Source organism: Heterodontus francisci, chromosome 11, assembly GCF_036365525.1.
Source record: "Heterodontus francisci isolate sHetFra1 chromosome 11, sHetFra1.hap1, whole genome shotgun sequence".
NCBI classification, from domain to species: Eukaryota; Metazoa; Chordata; class Chondrichthyes; order Heterodontiformes; family Heterodontidae; genus Heterodontus; species Heterodontus francisci.
Window position 1 is genome coordinate 108341382 of NC_090381.1, and position 10564 is coordinate 108351945.

General features: G+C 40.1%; 1 protein-coding gene across 1 annotated transcript; it reads right to left on the reverse strand.

The window, feature by feature from the left end:
- Positions 1 to 537: 537 nt before the first annotated feature.
- On the reverse strand, positions 538 to 9720 carry LOC137375069 (extracellular calcium-sensing receptor-like). Its single transcript, XM_068041697.1, has 6 exons — positions 9611 to 9720; positions 8608 to 8899; positions 5199 to 6035; positions 4837 to 5064; positions 1538 to 1661; positions 538 to 1451 (listed from the first exon to the last, which is right to left on the reverse strand). Exons 1-6 carry the CDS (start codon positions 9718 to 9720, stop codon positions 538 to 540), a joined length of 2505 nt encoding a protein of 834 aa, XP_067897798.1.
- Positions 9721 to 10564: the final 844 nt, after the last annotated feature.

Consider the following 10564-nt stretch of genomic DNA (forward strand, 5'->3'; position numbering starts at 1 on the left):
CAGCACTTTCTGTTTTTACAACCCAATCGTTCCCGCACAGGCCACCCACAAGTTGACCCACTTATGTCACTGCACCTGTGTGGCAGCGCAACATAGTTGAAAGGGCCCGTGCACTTAAACATATTAGCCACGGAAAACAAAAAAAAAGTGAGAGACTCCGTTGATTGGGTCTAATCTTTCAAAGAGATGGCGCAGGTGCAATTGGCCTAGAGACCTCCCACTGTCTTGTAAACTGTGATGATTCTGTTTAAAGCAATATGTTGGCTGTGAACCGATTGTAGTTGTTCAGGGGATATGAAAGGCGCCATTGCATGCTCTTCCTTCCTTTCTCATACCTTTTCAATTAAATAAAAGGTCATGCATAATAATAAACTAGCAACGCTTTTGCATATTTGAAATTTTATCAAATTGCTAGTTTTCAGCACAAGTATTCCAGAACGAGGTTATCGAAATAAGAGAATAGGATTCATCTTCTTAGTGTTCATTTTGTTTCGATCAAAGTATCGTTATCAGTGGATTTTGTAATTAGAGGAGTCATCAGGTTTGCTTTAGAAAGATTTTACCCATGATATGTTTCTTAGTATTTTTTTCTTTCTTCAGTAAGATAATGTAACATTTCGGAGCAAAAATACAGGTAAGCAAGGCAAAGCCGGAGGCCAAAATTGCGAATATTTCCACAGCAACAGTATATTTTCCAGGACAGCTTATATAAGCTGGAATGAAAGTTATCCAAACTGCGCAAAAGATAAGCATGCTAAAGGTTATATGTTTAGCTTCATTGAAATTATCTGGAAGATGTCGAGCTAGAAATGCAACAGCAAAGCACACACAAGATAGCAATCCAATGTAACCGAGTGCACAGTAAAACGCTATTGCTGATCCTACATCACATTCGAAAATGATTATGTCCTTAAAGTAATCGCTATTTTTCAGAGGATAAGGTGGTGCTGTAATAAGCCATACAATACAAATTAAACATTGTATAAGTGTAAGAAGAAAAACAGTCATGCGTTGTTGAATTGGTCCAAACCACTTCATCACGTTATTGTTAGGAAGGGTTGCATTAAATGCCATCACTACAACAAGTGTTTTACTCAGAACACAGGAAATACAAAGAACAAAAATCACGCCAAATGCTGTGTGACGGATTGTGCAAGACCAGACTGAAGGTTCTCCAATGAATGTTATTGAGCAAACAAAGCACAGGATTAATGCAAAGAGAAGAAGGAAACTTAATTCGGAGTTGTTAGCTTTAACAATGGGAGTATCTCTGTAAATGTAAAACAAAACAAACACACTTGTTGTGAAGCAGGCTCCAAGCAAAGCCACAGACACTAGAATGGTTCCCATCATTTCTCGAAAGGAAAGAAATTCAATTTCCTTCATAATGCATCGGTTTTGTTGTTCATTTGTTCGATATTCCACGGGACATTTAATGCAATCTATTGAATCTAAGAAGATGTAAGTTGTAAGAAGAAACGTAAATTTGTAAACATTAAATCTGCATGATACATTTTATGCAAGAGTTTATTCTTACCAGTAGAATTGCTAATTTCACCGTAGGGACATTTCATACAATCAAAACAACAAATTGGTTGTCCTTTCCTTCTTGCTTTTCGTGTTCCATGTGGACAGCTTTCAGAGCAGACTGCTTTTGGAATCTAAGTTCAAGAAATACAAGCAAGGATTCTAAGCTAATCACAGCTGTGCAAAAACTACCTTTAATATATATGATTTTCTCCACGTTTTCTAACAAGATACATCAATATTGTTATTCAGCATAAATGATGGTGACTTCTGACAGAGCGACCACGAAGCTGCACTTTCCCATACATGCGCTTTTTTCCCCTACTCGAGTAGATATCCAATCTCCAGTTGAAAATTGCTTTTGAATCTGTTGCCACCACGCTTTCAGGTAATACATTCCAGATCATAACTCACTGTGTAAAACCGTGTAGCCCTCACGTGCTGTTATCTATTATCTTTAAAATGCCAGAATGCTAGAATGAGACTTACCAATGATTCTTGTTAGAAATTTGACCAGACCACCGTGGCTAAACACTTCTTCCTTTGATAACTCTGTGACTATACGAACTGATACTATTAATACCTGTTAGCTTCAGCTTCTATATATTAGCCATAAATCTTTAGCAATGTGTGTGCAATAACACTAAGATCATTTTCTCTCTCAACCTCTTTCAGTATTACTCTCTGCAACTGATTCATGTATTGTCTTTTGGCGTTTATCATAGAGTCATATGGCACAGAAGCCGGCCATTCAGCTCATCGACTCGGTGCATATCGACATGCATAACACTACATTTATCTAAATTAAACCATTTGCCCTTGTGTGCCCACTCCTCCAGCACATCTAAATCCTTTTGAATGTCATTGCTCTCCACTACCATGTTAACCCTTGTTCAGATTTTGGTGTCGCCTGTAAATTTACTTATCCTACTCCTGACATCAATAAAAACCTTGAAAAGTAGTGAACCTAGGACCAATCTCTGATACCAAATAACAACATGTCTCCAAAACAAACCCCATCCATTAACTACAACATTTTGAGTGTGGCATTGCCTCCAATTCCAAATTCAAATTTCTACTGACCACGAGATTCTACCTTATAAAATAAGTTAGACTGAGGTTCCTTATCAAATAGTTTCTGAAAGTCCAGGTAGACAGTGTCTATTGGATTTTCCTCATCTAGTACCCTAGGGACTTCTTCAAAAAAATTATCAAATTTCTGAGGCATGACCTTTTTTTTGAAGCTGTGTTGTAATTTTTAATGGACACTTCCCTTACACAATGATCATAAATTTCATTTCTTACAATCCCTTCTAGCATATTCCCATTACTGGATTTCAGGCCTCGAGTTTACTAGGGCTGCTTTGCTACCTTTGTCCATACATGACCTTTCATCCAGTCTAAGGAAGTTCTTCCTGACTTTATTCAACTAATAAATGTGGCATTATAAACATCAAACTAATAGCAATGTCACCTTGCATAGATTAGGAAACTCAAAATTGATATGGTTCCATGTCCAGATAATGTCTATTCAAAATTAAAGATATGGGCTTAGGACTCACCGAGCATCCATTCCATTCCTTTAAGCACCCTTGAATGGATATTAACTGGATATGGATCCCTATCAATCTTGAGTTTACCTGATCTATCTAAGATGACATTACTATTTATTTTGTTATTGATAAAGCTACTCAATGCTGAGTTACCTCATCTGGAACATAAGCATCATCTATAGACGTATAGACTGACGTGAAGTAGTTTTTTAGCAGCTCTGCCATTATCTAAGAATCAGTTTTAATCTGTATTTAATGATCTTTTGACTTCTGCTAAAGCTGGAAAAGCCTGTGAGAAAACTCGTAGCTCATGGAATAAAAGGGACAGTAGCAACATGGAAACGAAATTGGCTGAGTGACAGGAAACAAAGAGTAGTGGTTAATGGCTTGAGGAAAGTTTGCAGTGGAATTTCCCAGGGGTCGTTGTTAGGACCCTTGATTTTCATGATATATGTTAATGACCTAGCCCTTGGTGCACAGGGCACAATTTCAAAGTTTGCAGATGATACGAAACTTGGAAGCACTATGAACTGTGAGGAGGATAGTGTAGAATTTCAAAAGGACATGGGCAAGTTGGTAGAATGGGCTGACAGGTGGCAGATGAAGTTCAATGCAAAGAAATAAGAGGGGATTCATTTTGGTAGGAAGAGCATGGAGAGATAATATAGAATAAAGGACAGAATTCTAAAGGGGGTGCAGGAGCAGAGGGACCTTGGTTTATATGTGCATGCATCATTAAATGTGATAGGACATGTTGAGAGAGCAGTGAATAAAGCATACAGTGTCCTGCGCTTTATTAATAGAGGCATAGAGTATAAGAACGAGGAAGTTATGTTGAACTTGTGTGAGACACTAGTTCGGCTTTGGCTGGAGTATTGCATCCAATTCTGGGCAGTGCACTTGAGAAAAGATGTGAGGGCAGTGGAGAGAGTACAGAAGAGATTTACGAGAATGGTTCCAGGGATGAGGAATTTCAGTTATGAAGATAGATTGGAGAAGTTAGGACTGTTTTCTTTGGAGAAGTGCAGGCTGACAGGTGATTTGACAGAGGTATTCAAAATCATGAGGGGTCTGGACAGAGTAGATATAAACTGTTCCCACTCATGAAAGAATCGAAAACGAAAGGGCACAGAAGTAAAGTATTTGGTAAGAGAAGCAAAAGTGACATGAGGAAAAACTTTTTTCACGCAGCGAGTGGTTAAGGTCTGGAATGCACTGCCTGAGAATCTGGTGGAGGAAGGTTCCATTGAAGTATTCAAAATGGAATTAGACGGTTATATGAAAAGAAAGAATGTGCAGGGTTATGGGGAGATGGCAGGGGAATGGGACTGAAGCAATTGCTCTTTCTGCTCTGTTGAAATTTTGTGATTCTGTGATTCTGATACTGGTACAACTACGCATCCTCTTTTCCACAGATCGCTTGGCTCATCTTATGGTTGCTTTTGTCTCCCTTTTGAGAACAGATTATGAAGAAAACGAAAACTTTATGTTTGGTTTGCAGTTAGCTTTGGAAACTGTCGCGAATTGAAATGCGTGTCAGACCAAATAAAGCACTGTACATTTCAACAAATTTCAATTACTGACCGGAGGTCGCGTTTTTTTTTAAGCATTCAAACCGCTCCTAGTTGCAGGATTCGTCTTACTCATCTGGCATTTGGATAAAGAAACATTGTACTTCATAGTTTCCCCTGCGACTCGGCGAGGTTGAGAAAACAGCCCACTTTACTAACTGTCTTTCTACACTTAGATGTCTTACCGTAACTTCACCTCCATTCCAGATAATTTTCTCTTCCTTGATCACAAATGTTTTTCCTGGCGGACCAGAGGCATCATAATATCCAACGTTAACAATATCGACACCGCCCAATACATTTGGTTGCCAGTTTACAATGTCATATGTTGCGACCGTGTCCCCATTGCTGTTAAAATAGACTTTTTCACCAATCTTGGTAACGAAATTAACCGTTTTCATATAATGAAGCAGCTGTCAAAAAGAGAAAAGATGGAAAAGGGAGCAGAAAATGTATTTTATATTGATTCAATGTAGGCTTTCATTCTGATAGAAACCCAGAATCTAACGAATATGCATGTGAATGACGTATTAGCATATCTTCTTACCTGCCAAGGTTGGAAACTTGAAATATTTGCACAAGTGCTATTAAAAAATGGTCCCTTGCCATTTTCACACGAGATCAAATTGTGAAGTGCATGAGCTATAGCATAAGTCGCTTTGTATACGTTGTAAGTAACCCTGTACTGAGAAATATCAGTAAATGCATTGCGTACAGACTGCAAATTTTCTCCACCTGTACAGTCCTTCAACTGCGAATGCATTTTGACTTCATCTGTTTCATTGTTCGTTTTTCTTAGAGTGCAACCAAAAGTTGTCTCCCAAAACTCCTTCAATAAGATGTTTCCCGGATATTGAGATGGGTGGATTTGCATTAAAAAATCTTTCAAACCTGGTATATCTACTTTACGAATTGCAATCCCAATTGTACCAGAAAAAAAACGGTAACTTTCTTCAGAGGTGAGCACTGATGTCGCGGCCCATGCTTCACTTCCTATCCATTGGATGTCAGTGACGTTTTGTCGAACGATTTCTTTCACTAAAATGTTCATATCCGATTGTGCAAGAAAGGCAAGAACAACTTTGGTAGAAGATGCCCTAATAGTTTCCAAAGTTTGATGCACCTTCTCCTTCGCGTATGTTTTATGAAAAGACTCAGAGAAAGCAATGCAAACACCCAATTCCTCTACGGCTTCTGTGAAAGCTTGCATTCCAAAGTTACCATAGTCATCGTCACTTTTAATCGTCCCGATCCATTTCCATCCAAAATGTTTCACAAGTTGAGCTAAAGCCCTCGCTTGAAAATAGTCGCTCGGTATTGTTCTGAAAAATGACGGGTATTGAATTCTGTTACTCAAGCACGCACAGGTGGAAAAGTAGCTGACCTGTGGAATAGTAAAATTGAAACACTAAGCAAATGATATTTCAACGGCCATTTCCAACCAGTGAGAAACTACTATATGCAATTCCAACTTTGTTCAGCATTTATTTCATCGTTATCACTTCACTATTTTCCCCATTTTGCAACCCAAATTTTATCCAACAACACGGTTGATTCAGCAGATTAAACGCTCATATAAAATAAAAGCAAAATACTGCGGATGCTGGAAATCTAAATAAAAACAAGAAATGCTGGAAATACTCAGCAGGTCTGGCAGCATCTGTGGAGAGAAAAGCAGAGTTAACGCTTCAGGTCAGTGACCCTTCGTCAGAAAGCTCATGATGCATCAGAGTTCCTTAAGTTGAAAGTCAAGCCCTGCGGGCCAGCGTTTCCCTGGTTGATTTCCCCAGTCAATTTCGTCTCATCCGGGAACACAGGGCTGCGGAATCACCCCTACAGTGCCAGCATTTCCGATCAATGCGCTGCATAGGGCCTTGTTGACACCACATTTGGAGTACCATGTACAGTTTTGGTCTCATTACCTAAGCAAGGATATACTTGTGTTGGAGAAATTTTCTTAGCTTTGCTAATTATTACTTAACTTTGTAGAAGCAGAAAAACAGGACACAGCTTGTAGCTAATCTAACCACTATCAACGGTCATAAATTGTAGACAGAGCAGCAAACCACAATCAGACATTACGGCCAGATATGGTGTCTGGAGTGGGCATTGAATTAAGGAACTAGCTTGTTATTGTTGAAACTGATGTTTCGCTGACCTCGGACCCTGCATTATGCACCGTTACGTAGGCAGTCTTGTGGGTGCTTATCTAATTGTGAAACTGTAAGCTCTGCCTTTTTTATACTATATAAGTCCATGGCGATCTGTAGCTGTTTGGGAGTAGCGCTGGACCGCATTTAGGTAAGGTGTGCTGCCCCATGATATCATGCAATAAAGTGTTTGATTCTCAACGTCTGAGTCCGGAGAATTTGTTCAACAATTGGGCACAATCTGGATTATCTCCAACAACTTGCCTTGGGAGGAGTGCAACCAAGATTCACTAGACTATTTCCCCAATTGAGGGGTTGTTTTATGAGGAGAAATTGGATGGAAGCTTACTGCCTTTAAAGATGTTCAGAAGTCAAGACCAAAAGCGGGACCTGATCCTGCTCGGGAGGCCTGGCTGTCCATATGCATGAGCTTAACGAAGGGGACCAATTAAGAGGCCTCCTCCAAGAACCATTCCAGCTTAGGTTAGCGGGTTAGGATGAGACAGCCAGCTGCCAGCGTTGACCTGCTGGCAGCCCCACCAGGTGGGGTGGGCACTGCAGGAGAGCATGAGGGCGACACAAGGTGGAGATGACCCCTGATGAATTGCAAATTATTTTAAATAATTCGTAGCCACAGCTGCCAGGCCAAACTTGTGGCGGGAAACACCTGCCACATGACGGCCTTCAGACACACCTGTGGACGTATGGTAGAAGCTGTTGGGTGTTGGGGACTTAAACACAGGAGGCTTCACTGGCATCCTGGCCTGCAACTGTGAGGCCTCCTCTTGGGGCCTGCCAGCCTTCACCCACAGCTTGGGGTTGATTCACTACCAGTAAGATCCCAGCAGCATCACCAATCTGGCCCCATTTGGGCAGGTTCTAATTGCCTACGTGCCGCTGCTGGACAATTAGCCATGTTCATTTCTCAGGCACCTCTGGCAAGATCAGCTGACCCAATGTGCCATTCTCAAAAATGTCATCTCCAAAACCACCTGCATGGTTGGGTAAGATTCCACTACTGAGTAGGCTAGGCCTATATTTCCTGGAATTTAGAAGAATGAGAGGTGAGCACATTGAAATATAGATAATCCTTAAGGGGCTTGATAGGGTAAATGCTGGTATGATGTTTCCAGTGGTTGGGGAGTCTGAATTAGGGGTCACAGACTGAAGTGAGGAGAAATTTCTTCACTCAAAGGGTTGTGAATCCTTGGAATTTTCTATGGAAGAGGGCTGTGGATGCTCAGTTGTTGAGTACATCCAAGATGGAGAACAACAGATCTTTGGATACAAAAGGAATGAAGGGTACGGGGATATTGGGAGAGGCGGAGTTGAGGTGTAAGATCAGTTATGATGCATTGAATGGTGGAGTAGGCTCGAGTGATCCTATTTTCTAATTTCAAAATAACTCATAACATTGAACCGTTAGCTGAAATAAAATATATAAAGATGCATTTTTTTTGTATACGTTGCATGGATTTTAACTGCAGTTTTAGAGAAAGTATAAGGAAAGCGAAAGGGGGAAAAAAAAGATTTCATAACCTATCGAATAGCCGCACGGTGATTACTCAGCACTAAAGTCAACGTTTATATTACATGTAAGAAATGTTCTTGGGTTTCTGAAGTTTAATTTAAATACATTTGCATGGAATAGCTTATTACAAAAAAAAAGTGGATAAAGATTTCTTTTGGAGGAATACAATTTTTCTTTCAGAGGAATACAATTATGTGGAACGAATTGGAAGTTAAAGATCCGTTAACTTTTCTGATACGTTGCTCCAGTTATGATATATCTACTCGGTAACTTACCATGGGAATCCTGAAAGAACCGATTAAACTCGCTATGGCCATAGACTGTGAAGATCCAGAGTCACCAACAATTGCAGGCACGGTGGAGAGTTTTTTGCAGTTTAAATTTGAAGATGATCCTTCCCTTCTGTTCAGGAATTCGAAAGCTGCTTTGAGAGAGAGCGGTGGCATGGTGCATGGATCATAAATACGATACCCCAGTGTAAAGTTGGAAAGTAGCTTTGGGTCTTTATTTACTTCTTTGATTGCAAAGATCATCGTCAGTACAAAGCGAAAGGCTCGGAACCAAAACCTGGAGAAGACACATTGCTGTGTTAGAAAGGCAAAGCTGTCTAAAAGAAATTGCTTTGTCTTTGGAAGATATGATATTGATATCTCTCTATTCTGAACAAATGCCAGAACTTCTTAGATAGAACGAGGCAGTGTTTAGGGATCAGATTATATTTGGAAACAATGGTTTGAAGCATTATTTGCTCCATGCTAAGGGTTATGTTTTAATGTTAAATTAAATACAATGCTTTCAACCACAATTTTAGTGTTCACTCTCCAGATATGTCCTCAAGAGTCTTAAATAAAAGTTGCGGAAACTATATAGACTGCTAACATATATACAGAGGACTTCATTTTTTCTCCTTTTCGAAGTATGTTGGGATTCGTGGGTTATTTTAAGACACAAATACAGTTATTTGACATGTTTGCATGGGCCATGCAAAGAAAGAAAGCTGTTAGATTAAACAATCCAAGGAATATTTAGGATTGTGAAACTATTCCCTTTGAAAACAATGCACACAACCATTTTCTCACGCGCAAGCGTTGCTGCATTAACATAGTTTAACCTACAGATGAGTTGTTTATGATCAATTATTAGATCCAGTTATTGGTCGCATATTTGGTCCAGGACTAACAAACAGTCTAAGTGTCTGACCATTTCATCGCTGAACATCACACCATATGAATGCAATTGCAATATTAGCTAATTACTAATGTTCAATCTATCACTTACGTTTTGCATTTTATCGCTGGTGGCTGGATATCAAACAAAAGATCTCGATGTTCAACATTAGCATGAACACTGAAAACCCCGCCAAGAATGATGTCTCCTTCTTTAGACATCCCGGCTAAATCATCCATCTCCCAACGAGTGCAAGTTGGTCGGTCCGTCAACTGCACAGGAACAAGTTCAGCTAACAGGAAACACCATAAAAAATAACGATCCATCCTTAAAAGCTACAATTACAGAAGAAATGCCAAAGTACAGTAAATTTCCTTGGCATGCTGCAAGTGTCATTTATAACTCCTGTTGTTCAACCAAAATTGATGGAAATGTTCAGAAAGGCTAAACAAAGTAGTGAGGATCCCCAAAAGGAAACAAGTCATGACTTGAAACAGCCCTGGGCAAAAAAGCAAAACACAAGAGCAAGTCATTTTAATAACACAGTCAACAGTCGATGAAGTAATGTGTTGACGTTGTTTCGTTGTTTGGTAGAAAAATCAAGCAATATGGGAGTTTTCAGATTTTATTTTATTCATGCATAGGATATGGGCAGCATTTATTGCCCATTCCTAAGTGCCCTTGAGAAGATGATGGTGAGCTGCCTTCTTGAACAGCTGCAGTCGATGTGGGCCAGGTACACCCACAGTGCTTTCGGAAGGGCTTCATAGGATTTCACACAGCGCCAGTGAAGGAATGGCAATATAGTTCCAAGTCAGTATGCGATGTGGCTTAAAGGGGAACTTGCAGGTGGAGGTGTTCCCATGAAATTGCTGCCCTTGTCCTTCTAGGTGGTAGAGGTCGAGGTTTGGGCGGTGCTGTCTAAGGAGATTTGCTGCGTAGCTGCAGTACATATTGTAGGTGGCACACACTGCTGCCACTGTGCGTCTGTGGTATAGGTAGTGAATGTTTGTGGACGGGGTGTCAATCAAGCGGGCTGTTTTGTCCTGGATGGTATCGAGCTTC

What these genes read in the sequence shown, in the direction of transcription:
- LOC137375069 (XM_068041697.1), bottom strand. Translation starts at nt 9,720, where the DNA reads ATGTCTAAAGAAGGAGACATCATTCTTGGCGGGGTTTTCAGTGTTCAT. An exon ending in CAAGTTTCCAACCTTGGCAG is followed by an intron (nt 5,065 to 5,198) that starts GTAAGAAGATAT and finishes TCTTTTTGACAG; the next exon opens with CTGCTTCATTATATGAAAAC. An exon ending in GGAATGGAGGTGAAGTTACG is followed by an intron (nt 1,662 to 4,836) that starts GTAAGACATCTA and finishes TCTTGAACTTAG; the next exon opens with ATTCCAAAAGCAGTCTGCTC.